General features: G+C 40.0%; 2 protein-coding genes across 3 annotated transcripts; both read right to left on the bottom strand.

Moving 5' to 3' along the window:
* Window positions 1-2,451: 2,451 nt before the first annotated feature.
* On the bottom strand, window positions 2,452-9,365 carry LOC110051013 (uncharacterized). Its single transcript, XM_020756987.2, has 4 exons — window positions 9,007-9,365; window positions 7,328-7,490; window positions 6,199-6,443; window positions 2,452-4,250 (listed from the first exon to the last, which is right to left on the bottom strand). The coding sequence occupies exons 1-4, from the start codon at window positions 9,319-9,321 to the stop codon at window positions 4,086-4,088; spliced, it is 888 nt and encodes a 295-aa protein (XP_020612646.2). The 5' UTR covers window positions 9,322-9,365; the 3' UTR covers window positions 2,452-4,085.
* Window positions 9,366-13,511: 4,146 nt separating this feature from the next.
* Window positions 13,512-19,689, bottom strand: LOC110051027 (uncharacterized). 2 transcript variants are annotated; one of them, XM_089277472.1, is made up of 2 exons: window positions 19,400-19,689; window positions 13,512-18,110 (listed from the first exon to the last, which is right to left on the bottom strand). In XM_089277472.1, the coding sequence occupies exon 2, from the start codon at window positions 18,082-18,084 to the stop codon at window positions 17,020-17,022; it is 1,065 nt and encodes a 354-aa protein (XP_089133598.1). In that variant the 5' UTR covers window positions 18,085-18,110; window positions 19,400-19,689; the 3' UTR covers window positions 13,512-17,019. The 2 variants fall into 2 exon arrangements, with proteins under 2 accessions (XP_089133598.1, XP_089133597.1); XM_089277471.1 differs by lacking the exon at window positions 19,400-19,689 and adding an exon at window positions 18,518-19,368.
* Between the last annotated feature and the right edge of the window lie 677 nt (window positions 19,690-20,366).

The raw sequence follows: 20,366 nt of genomic DNA, 5'->3' as shown, positions 1-20,366 counted from the left end.
AACGCCAACACACAGGGGAATGGTGTGTAATGTTCCATACTGCGTTTGCATCTTACACGCTATATCGCATTCTTGCATAAGCCTCTGACCTATTAACTATGCTCAGACCAACGTTTTGCTGCTCCGGCAGGATCACCCCTTTCCTTTGTCAGTCGCACCCTAAAGCGTTGAATTCGATGAGACGGTTATATCTGTTATATGGTCCAAACTGTCCCTTTGTGAAAGCTTCACTTTTGAACGACAATTCTTGCGATTTCCGCACTAATTAAGGACGGTGCCTATAAATAGAAAGGTTTTTGAGCCAGGTTAAGACCACGACGAAAACGTAGATCTTTGCAAGGGCTATTGGAATCCACAAAGAAAAATTGGGGTAGCCACGCATTTTTTCGAGATAATTAGCCTTGAATCTCAACAAAAATGCTGACATCAGCATTTTTCTGAAAAAAAAAAGAAGGAAAGGATATTTCCTCACAAATTTCCTTAGAATTGGCCTTTACATACAGAAAAGCAAGCACATTTATAAAGATCTTAAAACTGCATGGTAAATGGTGCCATTTTTGATATGCTTTTATTAACAAAAACGTTGAAACAGCGCTTTTAACGTCTCTGACAGCCTTCCTCTGGTTCAGCTAAAATACAGTCTAAATACCTTTTGCTCGCAACCAGAAACTAATCACTTGTTGAATAGGCCTGCCACTTCCATTTCATAACAGGGGTAACCACGCGTTTTTTAAAGTCATTCATCTTTTTTCAAAACTTTTACGGTTCCCGTTACATTTTTTCCTGTCACCTCCCCAGTAAGTAAAACATTTGCATGTCTCGCACTTGTTTTGCGCGCGCACTATGCCATCTGCAGGTTCATGTTTACAGTTGGATTTCAGTATAATTTTTGACAGATAACGGCTAGTTTTTCAGCTGGAAGACGTTAACAGTTAGTGGTTAGCGATATGCTGCTATTTAGACTACGAGTAGTCCCTCTATCGCTTAGTCCGTCGTGCGTGACGCGAAAGAAAACCGCGAGAAAACAATGGCCCCGCGAAATCCTGGAGGCGAGGAGCACGCGAAAGGAGGGACTATCGCCTAAGCCCAAGAGTTTGAATTATGCGTTGCTCTCACAACGCAAAAATATGATTGGCTTATGTTAGGAGCGTTGACAACGTGTTGTCAACATTCGAGATACCTGTGACGTCTTGCAGGAATGTTTTGGAACCGAAGCAAATCGAAGCGGTACCAGAGCAAATCGAAGCGTTGAAATCGCGCTTCGCAAGCCGTGATGTTCTTGCGAATCTGCCAACAGGCGCTTTGGAAAGATTTAAATTTATCCAGTGTTTTGTTTGGCAAAGCTTTCTGCCTCCACCCCGACTGCGAGCGTGTTAGTGATTTCGCCGCTCAACAGCATCGTCTAAGTCAGCGAATATAAATTCACTGAGCTTGGCCTTTCTGCCGTCCATTTGAAAGATTGAACCGGACTCTTACTTGACACCGGACATTCACCTGAAATTTTCCGCTGCTATCGGCAAACATTTCACCGCAGCTGGATGATCTCCTATGTATAATGTATAATGTATAATGTTAATTCTCGGTTGAAAGTCTATTGAAATTTTCGCAATAACTTTTAGATGCAGCGAAAATCGTTACACGAGGCCTCATTCGCCGTCTTCTTTTTAAAACTTCTTCGACAGTTTCGCTGAACGAACACTGAACGAAGATATACTTCTCACGGCATATGTTTTTGCCTGGCTACTTGAAGAGTAGAGTAGAGCAATTTTATTCAGATCTCCCGGGGCTATTGATAACAGGCGATAATAAGAGGACGTCAAGATGAGAAATCCTACACCGAAAAATCACTCGGCCGTGAAAGGGCAAACTCTTGGGCTTAGGCGGTAGTCCCTCCTTTCGCGCGCTCCTAGCCCCCAGGATTTCGCGCGGCCATTTTTTTCTCGCGAATTTCTTTCGCGTCATGCACGACGGACTAAGCGAAAGAGGGACTACTCGTAGTCTAGCTGCTATTTGGTGTTCCTGGTTTAAGTAGAGGTTCATGAAACTTGATTTGGTCACAGAAGGAAAACTTTGCTTTCAGTTTACTTGTGTACTTGGTAGCGTAGCTCATTGCGTCAATGTCAACGCCAGCGCGCGCATGACGCTTAACCATGCCTTGCGTGATGCGCAGAACGTGTGCGCACTAACAAAAGTAGGCACCGTCCTTAAGCCTAATATTCGCAGCATGAAAACAGAGATTTACGCAAAATTAAGCTGGCTTAAAGCTTCTTAAAGTTGGTCATCAAACTTTGCACTACAAGCGAAATGTAGCTAAGTTCAAGTCTCTTTAGGAAAATTTAAAGCATGCTTACATGATACATTTACGACAACATTACGCCAGCTTTACAACAGTAAAATTATGTTTTCATGCTGTAATCAATGTTGTTCCAAAGTTGCATGGCAAACAGAAAACCCTTTCAAAATATTCTTTTATTACAAATGGACTAGATGTACATGTTGTGCAAAGTCGTACATATTACCAAAATCAGTGCGATATGTTTTTCTTCTTCTTTTTCTTTTCTTTTTTTCTAGTTTTACGCGTGAATCAGGGGCACAGTTTTTTCTTTAGTCTTAACCTACACGCGCAGGGGTTTTCAGGGGCACCCAACGGATCGTTTCGGTAAATTATCTGTTCGGAAGACCTTTAATCCCCTCTGATTGTCACCTCGAACTTTCGTGATATGAGAAATTTAATGTCTGTTGTTTTCGAATTGTAAAAAATGTCGTTTTGGGTACCAAAAAAAGGTCAGCTATCATTTTCGGAAAGGCGATAAGACCTAAGGTTTTCGGGAAATGGACAAAAAAGCCCTAATAAATTCGAGAATACTCAAGTTCCCCTAGAATAACCGAACAGATAAATTTTTTTTTAGCGCAACCTAAAATTAACCTACAGAGCTTTAAAAGTACTCCACATAGCCTAAAACAGCTTTTAAAAGCATTCGAGAGAAAACGGTCGTTGGGTGCCCCTGGGTTTTCACACGCGTAAACAGTGATAAGAACAGTCAGTGGAGCTAATTAGACCCGGAGCAACTCCCATCATTAGGAAGTTTTAAGCAACCACAACGGCGACGCGGGGACAACATCGATTGGAAAATGAATTTATATTCAACTTACGAATCTCGCGAAACTCTGAAGTCATTTAGTTAGTCTATGGTTGTCGGAGACATCTCAAATTGTCTAATTCATCTCGTTGAATTAGACATTTAAAATTATTAATATTGGCCGTTGTGGTTCACATTCTCTAGCCTGCACAGAATTTGGTCATTTCACGTCGTTGTTTTGCAGAAAGCAACAAAGAAATAGACCAAGATTTAAAACACACATGCACAGCCACTGTTATGTTCGTCCTAGTTGCCGCCGCCGTTGTGGTTTGCTCAAACTTCCTAATCGTCATCACCACCACAAACATGAAGCACTACTACTTCGATCGCCGCCGCGGCCGCCGCCATCGTCGTCGTCTTTTCTTTGTCATCGTCGTCATCATCATCTGTTTTGGAGGAGTCTAGCTGTTTTTGCAGTCCTGGTAATAACTTTATTAATATTAGAAAGCTTAAGCAATGATGACGCCTAGTAAAAACTGAATTTATATTTCATCTACGAATTACGCAATTCTTTAGATCTGCCCAGTACACCTATCGCTCTTAAAACGTGCTCAGGTTAAAAATGTAATGACAGCGTTCAATTCAAACAGAAATACGTGGTTTGCTATTACCCATTCAGTGTCGACATATAATATAGAAACTACACTATTCTGACCGTATACAAACACTGTATATATACTAAAAGATTACCAAGAGCCCCGTCTTTTGGTCCCATTCATAAATGGCTGCCAATTAAAAATTCTCTTGTAAGTATTACAATTATCCCAACTAACCTCGTTTTTGAGTTGATAATTCAAAAGAGGTCAGTTGGGTTAATTTAAACGAATACAAAAGAATTGTAAATTGGCAGCCATTTTTGAATAGGGTCTATGGGGTCACTGACAATTTTTTTTCAGGGGTCAGTGAAAGTACTGACCACCGACTGGAAAACAAGATTATTAAGCATCATTGATTTAAAAATCCTGGGTCTTTCTGCAGAAGTACAGCCTTAATTCCCTCAAAATGAGCATTTGCATAATATTCTAATGCGTCTTGGGTTTGTTGGTAAGTCAACTTGCTGATGTCATCGGGCAACTCGCGGAGTTTCTTCCCAGTTTGCATTGCAATCATCTGCAAAACAAAAACGCCCACATTTTTTATGCCAAATAGAAGACAAAGAAGGAACTTTACATTACCTTGGCCGTGCTGTAAAAACAGCGTTAACACCATAACACAGAGAGTATGCTAAAGAAATGAAAGTGTGCACAAATAGACCATATTCGTATTCTCAGTATAGACTGGAACTAGCTTGCAACTAAAGCTAATGCGGGGAATCTTTTCAGTCTACCCCCCCCCCCCCCCGCTCAGTCTACTGCAAATGAAATAAATCTCTTTTTAATGATATTCCCCCACATGAGCCTCCATTCAGTGCAAGCTAGCTCCAGTCCAACACGGAGAATAAGAATATAGCCTTTTGTACCACAGTGCAATCTTAATTTTGCGAACTCAAAAACTTGGCTCAAAAAACTTGAGGGTAGATTTCTTGTGATTCTTTTTCAAAGGGCACGAAAGGGTGCTTCAAATAATCACGGGGCTAGAAATATCGAGGACCCAAAAAACCGCGATTCCACTGCCGAATCACAGGACAGAAACACTGCCTGTGCAAACATGCCTGTAAAATCCAAGACCGGCTTGGCGTAGTTAAAAGAGTAACCTTCGCATACGGTATACCATACATGAATCAAAGTGCTCTATGAACAAGCCCATGAATTTCCCAGTAAATGGTTATTGACGTGAGGTAGCCTTTGCCAACATGGAATTACCTTTTTCATAATAAAATGCTAATATTTTGAAGAGAAAAAAAATTACAACCAGCAATAATCAACCACAATTTCTTAAGCTGAAAGCCAACGAGGAAAACAGTCTTTCGCAATCGCAAAAATTAGTTCCTGCAAAGATGTCATGCCACACAGTAACAGGTACAAGCTGTTATTAACAACAATTTAACCAGAAGTTTTAACAACCATTCAATTTGAGTTATTTTAACTAACAATTGCATTTTTAGCAGAACAGTTGCAATACGTAGCATGTCGTCCTGGAGATGTTAAGCGATATATACGCCCGCAAAACAGCGGAACTGTAATGGGACGTTTTCACAGCTGATCGACCAACCCCTCATTAGTATAATCAGTTCCACGACTACAACCGGTAACTTCCTTACGCAATTCACGAATCAAAAAGCAGGTTAAGTCTGCATTGAGCTGAACTGTCCCCTGTGTCTACATGAACGAGGGTTTCTGTAGCATCGAGTCACTAAAAATATACTTCCCCCCTCCCTCAGCCTCCCCCCCCCCCCCCCCATTATGCAGGGTTACTTCACCACCAGCATTGCAAGTTGCTATTACCCATTTATACACCAGGGTGGAGAGAGTCAGTGCAAGGGAGAGCTATTTATGCCCATGACCTACATGTAAGACCCAGGCCAAGGTTCCAGAACTGCACCACTTGATTTTGTGCATTTTTTTGTTGCACTTTCATGACTTTGTAAGTGAGGTTTTCTGTACATACTTATTTTCTGCCCTCCTGTTTTGATGAAGTAATCTCCACAAAACATTGGCAATGAAAAATATAATTATATATAGTATTTGATAGAGGCAAAATGAAAGCTTCAATCAACTTTTAATACTGACTAGCGTTAACCAACTTTTGAAAATCTGTCCATGAATATCAAAATAGCATTATGTACATGTACAAGACATGGAATCCCAACTATTCTAACCTTTGATTCTTTAGTCAACCCCATCCCCCCCCCCCCCCCTTCCCCCCTACAATTATTTAAAGCAGTCTTTCACTCCCCAGGCAAAAGAGTTAGGAAAAATTGACACTCAATTTTTTGAACCCCTTGATAATTTCTTTTCAAACCAATTCATGTTCCCTTGGGTAGTTTGAAAACTCTCAGTTCCCTGCACTGATTTTTTACCAATTTTACCATTCCATAGTATCACACAGTCATAATGTTTCCACATAACAACTTACATGAGTACATACTAAAGGTTAAATTTAATAAGCATGTTAGTACCTGCATCATACAAGCACGTTCCATAAAGTAGGCATTGTCAAATGCGATAGCCGCATTTGGTGCAGTAAATAACACGCCATGATTTCCCATAAACAGGACTGCCTTTTTTCCAATAAGCTTAGCCAGGCGCTCGCCTTCTTCGCAACTCAAAGCAGCTCCTCCATATTTTGGGTCATAAGCAAAATCATTGTAGAAACGACAGTGTGTCTGGTGGTACATGCCAAACACCTCTTCTTCCAGCATTCCTGAAAATTACACCAAAACAAGAACAGGATAAAAAAATAAGATAAAATTAAGAAAACTCCTGGATAGTTATGTTTAGTTAGGCAACCAATAAAGCTTAACAGACGGCAAAAAGTGAGTCCCGGGGAGTTGTGCCTCTTGCGGGGTATCAGGGCATACCTCTCCACCACACCCAACCCTGTCCCCCCCCCCCCCCACCACCACCCCCCCAAAAGAAATGTGTTGATTCAAGCACTTGAAATTTAACTTATAGGAGCAAATAATAAACTTACACACAGCATTACTATCCAAATAACCAATTCAATCTGCTCCAGTTGCCCATGACAACAACACAAGTTGTACATTAAAACCTGGTTAACAACCAAATTTTTGTTGTGCCTTACTCAACTGATAATCATAGTACTTATCCATTACTTCTTTTCTAGCCTGAGAAAAAATAATTTATTTCTAAAGAGACACAATGAATGCACAGTAACCCAAGTGGAATGATAGAGGGGTGGAGGAGATTCGAGATTCTGTGGAAAAAAAATTTGAAACAGTAAAGTTAACATAAAATTTGAATTGACCTCCAGTTTCACTTGCCAGTTATCTGGTTGTTAGCTGTCTAAAGTGGTATTGAGGGTAATAATTTGGTAAAATTAACTTGTCAAAAATTCTTTAGACTACTTTTTTTTCATTTTTTCACATTTCAGTTTCCATACTTTTTCCAGATGTGGAAAATTATATGCAGTTTGTAGATGTCCATGATACATCTTTCAAGTACTTCACATTCTGAACAAATCTTATTGAAGATCCATTCATCTGCATATAGTTCAGTGTACATCACTAACACCAAGTGCTATTAACCTAGCTATCAACCATTCAATACAAAATACATGAAAGTTACCTATAGCAGTTGTGTATGGCGAGTGAAGATGGAAGACACACACCGCATCTGACCTAGCATCATGAACACCTTTGTGGATTGCATTAGCCTCTATCTGTATGTGACCTTTGCCTTCCACCAGCTCACCTCTGTCATTGACACCTAGCAGAGATGATGGGGTTGCCTGTGTGAAAACAAAAAAAATACACTCAGACACAAATATGGGGTGACCATGATACCGATGTTAATATATATTATGGCTAGTAAAATGTGATTAGAAAAAGGCTGCCCATTTAATGAGCTTTTTGTGATAACAATAGAACCTCACCAGAAATAAAATGCAGTCACAAACTAAACATGAGAATGCTCCATAAAAGATATCAGGTGGACTGAGTTGTCAGTCACTTGAAACACTGCAAAACTGTGCCTTAAGGTGTATATACCAGCTTTAAATGTGTGTATTAAGTGATTAATTTTGTATGCTCAATTTAGGAAGATTTTGAGCTCTTGAGATCAATAAAATAATCAATATCGAATTTAGCCAATCATACTTGTGTATTAATGATACTTTTCAGTCCAGGGGCCCATTTCTCGAAAGTCCCGGGAACTTTTCGGGCCTGCAAAGCCATTTGTGGATAATCTGTATCTAAAAAAGAGGAATAAATAGAGGAATAGAGGTGTATATACGCCTGAAACTTCTTGCATGAAGGGAACCTCCTGAACCTCTGTTGATATTACGAATATGTCAATAAAACAGCCTTTAATTTGTAATCATAACGCTTGCGATTTTGTCACAGCTTCCCGGGTGCAAAAACTTTCCGGGACCTTGGAGAAACGGGCCCCTGGCTAGAAACAACCATACAATGAACAATGATACAATGTAGCATTGTAGCATCTATGAAAAGAGCTACTAACAGCAAATTATACAGCTTACAACAGTTTTGGTTACACAGCCATTTAGCCATCGTCATAATAAAAGCAAGAAAACTATAGTACACAGCAACACATCTACTGTATGCCCTTTTGTTTAATTTGAACCAATACAATATAACTGTTAGGTGGATAGCGTATTCATAGCGTGAACGATACCGGTTTCGCCCCATGGCGAGTTCGCCGCCACCGAGTTCGCCCCCTCTATAAAATTTCTATTTCGAGTTCGCTCCCAACTTTTCGAGTTTGCACCAAATTTTGTGTTCGTGTTTACGTAGTTGTTATCGGATTATTAAACGTTTTCGAACAACCATTTCAGTCTATGAATGTTTGATAAGCTTAGATGATGATTGTTCGCTTGTTGCATTAGCAACAAAGTCCGATCGGTTGACTTTGAAAGATAAATGGCGCTTAAAAGTATGAACTGCGTTTAAAACTTTTTATTGAACTACGTTTAAAACGTCGCTATTACACCAACTATACACCGGCCAAAGTGTGGCTTCGTTAGCAAGTCTAAGTAAGTCGAGTCAGCGGCTGACCGACTATATCACACGCTATACAATTTTGAGGGCAGGGGGAATGGTCATATATCGAGCATTTTGAGATCCCAAAATGCAAGGTAACGTATATGCATAATATGTGGAATCGCCTATCAGAAGTCATTTACTTCTACTAAAAAGGGGCCAAATTACAAACGGGGTTTAGTCGATCTGTTTGAGATAGCATTTACTTACGGTTCATAATGATCTAAAATAAAAAGCATTGCAAACCTGACTCCAATGGAGACCATGAGGAATCATGAGCATGACCTCTCCATCGCCGCTCAATGCAGGAGCCATCATCGTCAAGTGCGTGCAAACACCTTCACTCAAGCCGTACCAGTCGAGACCTCGAAGTGCCGTCGCCAAATCTTGTCTGCATTTCCAGTTCGCTTCTTTCGCGTTTTCAACCGAACTTGGCTCAGTTGAAGAACTCTTCTGCCTCGTTAAAACTGAAACAGGCCAAGGTCTATGGAAGCTGCGAATGGGACGGATTGCTGTGCGAGAGAGAGGCCTCAAAACCCTAGACAGCACACTGGTGGCCATTTTTGCCTTAGAGACGATACTGTCACGCAATAAGTCACGCAAACTCTTTTGTACACCTTCTTGGCGGGTGGAAGGTGCGGGGAGACGTGAGACGGGGGTGGGAGAGCATGAAATTAGTCTACCAAAATCATAGGCACGCAAGACGTGACCAAGTATTTTCTGTTATTTTTTTCCCTCGAGGAAGCAACCCCCAGCGGACTCTAAACAGTTATGATTATAGTTATGATGTACAGCAAAAACAAACTTAGATTATTTTATTTTTACTAGTTATGATGTACAGCAAAAACAAACCAACGATTATTGAAACTTAGAGTTTGTTTCACCTTAAAAGGAACCTCCACTATTTTTACAAATATGGCCTAAAATGTTTCTAATGTACTTATTAGAAGATCTGAAATAAAAAAATAAAAAAAATGTCTCACCTGGTGAAATAATTTTTTTGTCGTCTTATCTTGAATGGCGCGCAATGCATTACGGGCTGATGACGTATCGTGGTTGCTTCGCTTTGCTTGGTTACCCAGCGCTTCCTGTTTTGATTGCACTTCTTAGTAAAAGAGACATGAGCGATGTCGCAGATACTCCCTTATCAGCTGAAACCAGAGTACTCGTCGACCGAAGAAAGAAGCGATTCAAGATGGCGGCCGTGGGAATTTTAAACGGGCTATAGGGCCCATCTTTGGAAGACGATAAAAAAAAATTATTTCACTAGGTGAGACATCTTTTTTTATTTCAGATCTTCGAATAAGTACATATGAAACACTTTAGGCCATATTACTAAAAATAGTGGAGGTTTCATTTAAGAAATCTGATATGAAGCCTAGTTTTATCCGAAAGGTCTGATTGCTTCGTTTATTAGAACTACAGTGAAACTGTTTCCAGCAAAGACAGCTAGGCGTCACGCAGCCTGTATTAGAAGCTTACTCTAATGTAAACGGCAGATTGGTGTTAGTATTGTCTTATTCTGTTGCCAGCACTGATCGTAGTTTTTTCGGTTTTGATATTCCACGAAACCACTTCACCTTAATATCGAATTTAAAAAACCGTTTAAGAGAGAAGGTATTAATGAAGGTCAACAGCGTTACTTGACTTGAGATTTGAAAAAAAGGGAGAGAGCTTACAGCAGTGACGACGGCGAGCCGAAGAACAACGCCTAGTAAAAAACAAATTTACATTTTACCTTTGAATTTCGCAATTTCCTAGATCTGTTTAGTGCGCCTATTCGTTTCAGTGTAATGCCATGAAAATACGAAAAATGAGCCTCCGTCGTTTGAGATCTGCAAAATTCGCGGAACTTAGTAATTTCACGTTGTTGTTGTTGTGCAGAGGACGAAAAGAACTGCATATGGATTTATAACGCACGTGCACAGCCATAGCTCTACTCATTAAACCTTTTGTTTGGCAACGTTCTCGTTGCCACTCCTGCTGGCCATTGGCCCAGTATCCTATCGCTACGATATTTTAGTGTAGATACCAATGCCGTGGTGACTACCGATACCTTAAAAATCCTTGGTGTAATGCTAGACTGCATGCAAGCTTAACTTTGCATGTTATGTGAAAGAGCAAGTAAGAACGGCATGCCAAAGCCTCCGCACTAAGAAGGATTCCGAGGTTTATTCCCTCAGACATTATGGAACGCCTCTACAAGGCATACATTTTACCTCATATTGTTGTCCGCTATTGCTTAAGGCTAGTAGATTTAAACATAAAAACTAGAGGAAACAAATTATTATAATCTCAGGTCCATTTAGGTTATGGGAAAAAATACATCCTATGAGTATTTATTAGAGACTGAGTTAAAATAAAAACGCTAGAACAAAGAAGAAAATTCTAGGCCCGAGTTTTAGTTTACCGACGCATGAATAATCAAGCTCCACCCTACTTACAAGATTTCCTTAACACCAAAATTTGTAATTGTAATTTAAGAGGGTCGGACACTCTTTTAACGCTACCTAATTTTAATTTAGCTAAGATGTGGAATTCAATACCTCTTTATGTTAGAGAAGCCAAGGATGTTCTTACTTTTAAACGTATTTTAAACAAGCATATTTTCTAACTTGTATGGTGATTTTATATAGATTAATATAGTATTTGTATAAATATATTTTTATCAAAATATTTTTATTGCTTGAATAGTTAAGTTTAATTTTATTGATGTTTTCATTTTTTAGCACGCACGTGTTTTAACTAGCTTTTATTATTCCTAAATGTTGCGTGGGTAAATAAGGGCCCGTTTACATTGAAAGAGGATGATCCTAGTGCTAGGATCATCCTAGAAGGTTCATTTGGTTTACATGCAAAAAAGCAGGAAAAGGGATCAACTTTTCATTTGGTTTACATGCAAGATTTGTGTTCAGCGCGGTTGCAAAGAAAGATGGCGGGCGACAATGACAAAAGTGTAGTTTTGGGGGTTCTTCTCTCTTTACTGGCGTTGATAACTGCCTTCAGCATCAATTTGCCATTATATACAACTTATTTCAAACACAGCAACAGCGGGCTATGATTCTCCAACTAAATCACACTGCCACCATTTCCAGGTTTCAAATAGCGAGGAGGAAAATCAGACGTGGACCTGCTCGCAGATTATGGCAACTGGCACCAGGACGACCGAAGGAAAAAGACTCCAAAATTCACTACTTCCCGCTGACTCTCTACTTTGGGCCCTGTATTTTGAAAACAACATTGGCCCTCCTCGTTGCACATCAGTATCGTCGTCTTCTTCGTTGGGCAGAGATATTCGAAATTGTCGGCCTTTTGAGCTTTCAGTCGATAAGTGCGAAAATCCCGCCATGTTGTTTCTCAGAACTCGTCCCCAGGGCCATATCCGGTTTCAAGACGGTGGGTGGGCAAACTGGGCCTCCTGAGGCCGTTTACATGGAGGTAGGATCATCCTAGTGCCAGGATCATCCTTCCTCTCGGATAGGATTATATTATCCTAGCGGTAGGATGATCCTAGCACTGGGGCCAAATACAACCCTTCACATGTAAACTGAAAGCTGAAAACATACCGCGCTCGGATGATCCTGGTCCTAAGATGATCCTAGCACTAGGATCATCCTATTTCCGTGTAAACGGGCCCTAAAGGATCGCTGATTGTTTTTGTTGTTGTTGTTGTTGTTGTTGTTGTTGTTGTTGTTGTCGTTGCGTCCTGGTTTGCTATTAAGCCCAGGAATGCTGGAATCGCGATGGGGTTTTTGTCGGTGTTATTTTTTTATGGACGACTTCATGCAATAAACACTAGATAAATATATCGAATACATACTGGCTTGCATTTGTATTGTTTGACATGTTTAAGTGTGTCCATAGCACTTGATGATGGACGCTACCAAAAGCTCTTTCGAAGTCTTCAAAGTTCATATACAAAGATGGTTGTAATTCGCTGGACTGCTTAATAATGATTTGAAGGGACGCAATTTAGTCTGCGCAAGACCTTCCACTTTGAAAGCCTACTTGCTCGTCGCGTAGGTTTTCGTTGACATGTATCTTCATTCTTTCCAGCATAATACTGCTAAGTACTTTGCTGGGGATGAACAGCAGATTGATTCCTCCCCAGTTCTTACAGTAGCTGGTATCCCCTTTTTCAGAAGTTTGACTAGTAGCCCGTTCAGCCAGTCCTACGAAATCTCTTTAGCTGTTCATGAAGTATATCAAGTGACATCTAATCGCTGCTTTTCGTCTCTTTAATCTCGTCAGTGCCCGATTTATCTCTTCCTTGGAGTTGCTGCCAGTGTTAATTGGTAGTTGTTGACTAGCCTGAGGCTCGAGGGGATCTACAGGTGGGCCCCTGTGTAAGTACTGCTGTAAAGTGATCACGCAATTTTTCAAGTTAACTGTTCAGTTTGGTGAGCAGGCTTCCAGTGTTGTCTCTAACTGGGCGGTCTATGGTTCTTCTATGGTCGGAGAGGTTATAGAGTGTCTTTATGTCTCCTTTTCCAGCTGCTTCCTCTGCGTCTCTGCCTAAGTTGTTGATAGTAAACGCAGCGTCGGAAATGTCTGAATAAAGCCAACACAAGAATACCTGCTCCTGTTTTAGAAAAACAAAGATGGCCGCTCTAATACCGTAATGAAATCTTCACATACATGATTCCCCTTTATAAGCGGCAATTTGATTGGTTGTTCATAGAAGCCCCAATCTGAATGGTGTGACATATCTACATCCCTCACTCAGTCACTCATAACGTAGTCCAGACCCGTCGATTAAGAGGTAATTTATTACCAAAAAATAACTTAGTTACTTCTTGTTCTAATCAACAAAACTTGCTTAGGTTGATAAATGTTGAAATGACTTAAATTCCTTTTTGAAAACTCAAGTAGTAAATGCAAATGGGGCAAGGAAACCGAAATCAAATGACAGGTTGTTTAAACAGGCTGTTTATAAATCTTAAAAAAATTTAAATTGAAACTGGAACATTTTTATTATGTCAACGTGAACATGTAGTGTCGAAGAATTACTATAATCTGTTGTACTGATGAAGTCATTAAATGAGAGTTCACCATATTCACCAGAACCGAAATGACACCTAGTCGGTTTTGTTGGTTATAAACAATTATTGGATGAGGTTTTTGTGATATCCGGAATAAACAAGGTCGAGGTAAGAGTTATCAGCCGAAGCCGAAGGCTTCGGCTGATAAAACTAACCGAGACCTTGATTATTTGCGATATCACAGAAACCGAATCTCATAATTGTTTTATTATACATTGTTTTAAAGAAAATTACGACAAACGCATTATCGTACCGAACACAGTTTATTTTCGACAAGCTACACACCTTATTCCAAAATGGCAGCCAGTTTATTATTCTTTTGTTTACATGGTATTTAGCCCTCTTTGCCTCGTCAACATGTACAAAATACAAAGGCATGCAGTTTTGAAGTGAAAATGAGGCAAAGAGGGCTAATAAACATGCAAACAAAAGAATAATAAATTGACCGCCATTTTGGAATAAGGTGTATGTTCTTACGTGAGCTTGACATTGGTCTTGGATATCATGCATTGCGCGCGCAACCCACGGATTATTCACTAATCTGCTAGCAGATTAGTGAATAATCTGTAGGTTGCGCTGTTTCCCAGAATTAGCTGTAGGCTTCTAGCCAAGGAGAAGACAGATGGTGACTACAGTGTGTAATAATAATTATTAGTATACGTAGCAATCATTTTCCAAACTTGAATGTTATAGAGGCACATACTTTAGGCAGCGTCCGCACTAGGCCGGAGAAATTTGAAAACGCAGCTTTATTTCTACGCTTTGGCCTACAGTCCACACTAATCTGTCACGAAAACGGAGCTTTCCGAAAACGCTCTTCAAACCACAGGAATTTGAAAACCCCGGAATTAACTGTGGACGGAAAACGTTTTGAAAATGATGGCGTCACAATAATCACGTGATTTCCCTGACCGAGGTTTCCTCAAACACAAATCCAAAATGACAGGTGATTGTTGCGTTCTTAAATTCCTCTGGTGTAATGTGGACGAAACATTTGATGCATAGTCAGGTAGAGTAAAACCTCCGTTTTCAAGTTTCTTCAAGTTTTTCTATATTCCGGACACAAAATGCTTTTATTTGCTAAAAATTACTTAGATTGCTACTGTTACGAGTATCGTTGAAGAGCAGGGTTGTTTCCAGACAGAACTCAGGATCGCCGGTAACAGCAACAAACTAATTTATTTCCGTAAGATAACTTCACGAATTTACAGCACTAAGCTTCTTCGAATTTGAATCAATCTCTCTCACAGAAGAAACGCTCGTTCTAATATACATAAGGCTTAAAGTTCTAGAAACGTCTATTTGGAACTAAATTAAGTGGTTTGACACAATTTCTAATCTGAGTAATTACAAAAGGATCAGAATGTTCTGGAATGTTCTTATACAAATTGGTCACAGCTGAATGACTTCCGGTTCTAGATTGTTCTAGCAATTGACTTAGACAATTTTTCGTAACAGCTACCAACTAAAACTAACGGCAAAAACGTACACGTGAAAAATTATGAAATGATGCGGGAAGAGGCATATTTTTGGCTTGTGTTCACTAACATTTAATGATTTTCGTTTGCATACAGAACTCCAACTTTGTCAAATCACCCTAATATCTTGAACAATAATTTGCGTTTGGTGCATGATCGATCAGTCACAAGGAATCATTCGATAGCAAGAATAAAGTTCGCTCAAGTTCAATAAAGTCGCGCCAGACATTTTCTCAGTTTTCAACGATATTTACAAGTACTAAAAATAACCCGAACTAGCAGTGTATTGCACTCTTTTTAATAAGAGTATTGTTTTCCATGCCGAGACTGAATATTCGTATTTTTCTGCCGATTTAACGCCAAAAGTATTCTTGTGGATATTCTTAAATCATGTCGTATGGCATTTCCGTTTTCCAATGTATCTGGTGTCTGGGTGGCGTTAAAGTATTTCAAGCCAGCCTGATATGACGCAGATGACGTCGTGCAGAAATGTTTTTAGCATCGAACATACGGCTAGTCCTGTTTTTGTTGCTTTTAAGAAAAAGGAAGAATTTTACATGGTTTAGTTTTTACATATAATTGTATTGATTTACAAATTCTCAACACAAAAAATTATAGTTAGTTACCAATACCTATCTTTAGTTTAAGTCTTTTTAAATCAGTTGTCATATTTTGTAACCGTCACTTCTGAAGATGTATGTTGTAGCATACGAAACGTCAAGTCTAATATAGCACGCGAAACCTGTTTGTTATGTTTGTAACCGCTGTTTGTTTTCTCTTTTTCCTGCCAAAAAAATTATGTTCTTTTCAAAATCTTAGGTAAAGTCTGCGTACGAGCCAAGTGGCCCATCAGGCCGGAGCTTATCCCGGTTTCTGTAGCATGAAGCGACTAGGAGTATTTCTACTCCTCCCTGGATGGGATGCTATTCCATCGCAGGGTTATCCCCAGCATTAAGTTCGCCGGTACCCATTTATACACCTGGGTGGAGAGAGGCACTGTGAGAGTAAAGTGTCTTGCCCAAGAACACAACACAATGCCCCCCGGCCAGGGCTCGAACCCGGACCGCTCGATCCGGAGACGAGCGCACTAACCATGAGGCCACCGCGCCTCCCACATAGCCTCGGGTTTATTCGGAAAATATTCTTAAAATTCTGCCAATTTCAGCCTCGATATTCTCATGAAATATTTAAGAACTAGAGTGTAACAGCTGGCCGACTCAAATTTTTCTCGGCTCGAGTCAAGTTCGAATCACGTTAGTTTTAACATATTCTGTTTTTTGCTTCTTGAATAAAGTATGTATTTATGTTTACCCAGATCATTATTTAAGCACTAAATAATCTTTAGCCAGCGTTGTTATTTTAACCCCATTCAACTTTTTCCGCCACGCGGTCATCGATTCTTTTCCTCTATCTTCGTTACGCGCGCAAGTGTGTGACGTCATCGATTCTGAATAGACCATTTTACTGTTGTCTGCTCAGTGACCTGGCCTGTGGGTGGCAGCGAGGCTGGAGGCGGATTATTTTGATACAAACCTCACTGCTGTTGTTGTGTAAATCAAGTCGTTCTTATGCTAACTAGTTGACTTTTAAATGAAAAAGCAGAGAGGTCTGTATCAAAGCAAGGTCACCACCAGCCTCGCTTGCATTCATAGGCCAGGTAACTAAGCACACAACTGTAAAATGGCCTACCTCAGAAAAAAAAATCATTGAGAAAAGCTTCAACTTGAGAACAGAAAGGATCAAATACCTTTCAGCAAGTGCCTGTAAGGAATAATGGGCTGGTGCCGAGTTACATTGACACAAAACGAGCGCGACTCACTGTTAAGATAACGCTTTGGATTCGCGTGTAACATTTCGAAAATGACGTGATTTCTTAGCACTGGTGGTGCCTCTTGTTTGATCCTCGCTATAAATTCACGCGATATTTCCGTGAAATTTGTCCTAGACCTGTCATACTTTCGATGTTTGGGATTGCCAGCTGTGACGGGAGAAAACAAAAGTGCTTGGCCGCCAAATTTGACTTCGACAGCTATCATGGTGTCTCTGTTACTGGCAAACATACACACGCGTTCGTATTGCGTTGGATAGGGAAGGATATGTGCAACAGCTTCGTAGTGGAAAGCGTTGAAGATGGCGTCGTAAAACACGGTAGGAAGAACGAGAGATGATTCATTTATACCACATAAATCTCTCCTTTTCTTTATGACAGTGCTTGCGCCATGATGGACCTTGTAATCCAACACACCCACTGCTGGCTCGTAATCTAGCAGCCACTCTTCCACAGCTCGGAACGGCGACATCTTAGTGATGTTGGCGGGTGTAAACTCGTTGAACTTGAGAATCGTGTCGTCGTTTATAAATATGTAATAATGATAGCCTGGTCTTCTATCCATTGCGGCAAAAAAGAGCACATTCCGTCCTGATGCAAACAGGGTGTTCGGATCAAACAAATAAGTGATGTGTGATTGTTTGTTATCTTGGCACTTGGCTATGAAACTTAGCACAATCACATCACAGTTGCAGGTCTCGGGATCGCCAATCTGAGAAGAAGAGGCCAAGTTTTGAGGAAGGCATTGCTCTGTCTCCGTGAGATAAACGAAAGGCTTTCGAGTTGTGCTTTTTTGTGCTGTATAATCGTGAAGTTTCGAGTTGTAGGTGAAAAATTCAGATGATAAATGAAAGTCACTGATTTCACTGAACCTGATCATGTCTCCTACGGTTTGTTTGGAGGTATAAACAATCATTCCCACGATTGCAACCAAACTCAAAGCCAGTGCAATTGAAAAAAAGCCCTTTAACTTCATTTCTGTGGTGCTTGTATTGCCAAGTCCTGCGCAAGAGGAAAGTGAGTTAAACAAAAAGCCGTGCGAAGTGTTTCTGAATGATTATATTTTATGTCCTAGCTAAAAATGAAAAAAATAATAAAATAAAATAGTTACTGGATGTCTACAATCACTTGGAAACAAAAATTAAAAACGTTTTCAGCACATCATGAGATCCAGTTCGATATAATGGTAAAGCCGATTTTAAGGTTTCGCTACAGAATAATCGTTCTTTATGCGGGTGAAATCTATCGTGGAAACTCACGATCGAAAAGAACTTAGGACCTAAACCATAGTTAGTAGTAACTATGCCTAAACTAAAACTGGACATGTTAACATCTTGATAAAAGTTAAGACCTATCAGTGAGCAACGGTAAAAAAGACGGAATACCGATTATATCATTTGAAGTCCTACCTGACAATTGGATCATGACTGAAATATGGTAATGCTCAATGTTTTCTGCAATTCGGGCCAATCGTTGGGTTGAAATAATTCGATTCGATAAGAATTGATTTTGTACTCAAAGTGCAACACTCAAAATTCTCTTCCACTCTGAAAGTTTCTGTGACAGCTGTAGCAAACAAAGATTAGAAGTTTGTCGCGATGTCCAATAAGCGTAATTAATATATCGATTGCGAATACCTGCTAAGCAACGTTAGATATTCGGTAACCATTCAATTTTCAGTACTGTTAGACCATGAATACACGTAAGTATTCTAATGCTCGATTCGGAAAATTTAAAATTCGCCACCAAAAAAAAAAAAAAGAACAATATCGAACGTTTTCTCGACATCTCGTTATTTATAATTGCTTCTGTCACAGTTATTAGCGGTTTGGCTTCAAACAAGGCGGAAGGGTCAATATTTGACTGCAGTCTCGTCTGCAACGTTAACGACAGGTGTCTCCCATTTAATAACAACATATCAAGGCATGCTTATTTTTAACATATATGTGATAAAAACTGCACAATTTTGAGTAATTTAATGCAAACCAGCTACGAATTGTCAAAACTTGGGCATTACCTTTTGGCTTCGTACTGCTCAAAGCTTGTGAGATCCTCGTAATTTTTTTCAATTAATTAAGAGGGGAAAAGAAGGGCTTTTCTCGAAATTTGCATACTCTCTTTACGTTTTACATGTTGAGCCGTAATTGAAATAACGCCTACGCGGCAAAAATGAAAGAAAACGAAAAAAAAAAAAACAGTGTTTTAGGATGGAGTCCTTTGATCATGCAGTGAACTATCGAACAATATCCTGAACACAGTGTAATCGGTACTTCCTACATTTTCTTCCTTACCCGAGTCACTCTGTCTTCTTCAAAATTCTGTGTCACCAAACCGGCCAGGAGTGATGTGAGGCGGCGTTATATTCGTTAGCAGGCTAGCACTTTTCCTGACTGTTCTCAGTTGACTCTGCAATAGCGCATAAACCTTTCCACTACAGCAAGGCGCTAAACCAATTAGACACTATAGAACAGTTTTCACCTAAGCACTTTCGAAAGTGCTTTGCATTTTCTTAGCTTTTTGCATTGCTAAGCTACGCCATTGCCTTAAAAAACTCGTGCCACTTTGTCATGCATGGCCAATCAGAAGTGAAAGAAAAGCTAACCGCAGCTCACGTACGTGTTTAATCCCCCTCGGAGGGGTACCGGCATGGCGGCTGTAAAGTGCTAAAAAATTCTTACATTGAGTTTTGCTATTAAAACGAAAAATAATTATTACATTAGAGCCCTGACGCATTTTCATTAATTATTCTTCTAGTGCAAGAACTGTTCAGTTAGCAAAAACTTAGGCGATAACTCATCTTTTGATTTACGCGAGAGCCTTTTCAGGCCAACATTTTAAGGCCGCGCAACGCACAAACTTGGAAATTCAAATCACGTGCAATGTTGTAAAAATTAAAAACCCTGCCGAGCTTAAAAGTTGTCAAACGTGACGTTCTTAAAGGGTTGAACATTTGATGAAACTAAACTTTCAGAAGGATTGGTAATTCTTAATTTTTTCAATTGTTCTGCCGTACGGTAGGTCAGCTGCAAATTACAATAAAATAATACAAAAATATATTGGTATACTCTTACGTGCGCGATATCTAAGTTCCGAATTGGCTCTGGACACGAGCTTAGCCTGCCAGTCGGCTCGTGTCTCCCGCGTTAGTCCATAGACCCCTGCCGGCAAATCAGCCGCTCACAGACTGGTAACGATGCTCAGAAGAGGAATCCCTGAGCTCATAACGTTTTCTCTTGGCCGTCTATTTATCTAATCGTT

The sequence above is a fragment of the Orbicella faveolata genome, unplaced genomic scaffold, assembly GCF_042242905.1.
Source record: "Orbicella faveolata isolate gen_17 unplaced genomic scaffold, um_ofav_v1 contig_46, whole genome shotgun sequence".
Taxonomy (NCBI): Eukaryota; Metazoa; Cnidaria; class Anthozoa; order Scleractinia; family Merulinidae; genus Orbicella; species Orbicella faveolata.
This window is presented reverse-complemented; position numbering and strand designations above follow the sequence as displayed.

Excerpts from the sequence above, each read along its gene's own strand:
- LOC110051013 (XM_020756987.2), bottom strand. The coding sequence starts at position 9,321 with ATGGCCACCAGTGTGCTGTCTAGGGTTTTGAGGCCTCTCTCTCGCACA. Across the intron at positions 7,491-9,006 it reads ATGGTCTCCATTGGAGTCAG|GCAACCCCATCATCTCTGCT; the intron begins GTTTGCAATGCT and ends GTTTTCACACAG. Across the intron at positions 6,444-7,327 it reads GCCATACACAACTGCTATAG|GAATGCTGGAAGAAGAGGTG; the intron begins GTAACTTTCATG and ends TGTAATTTTCAG.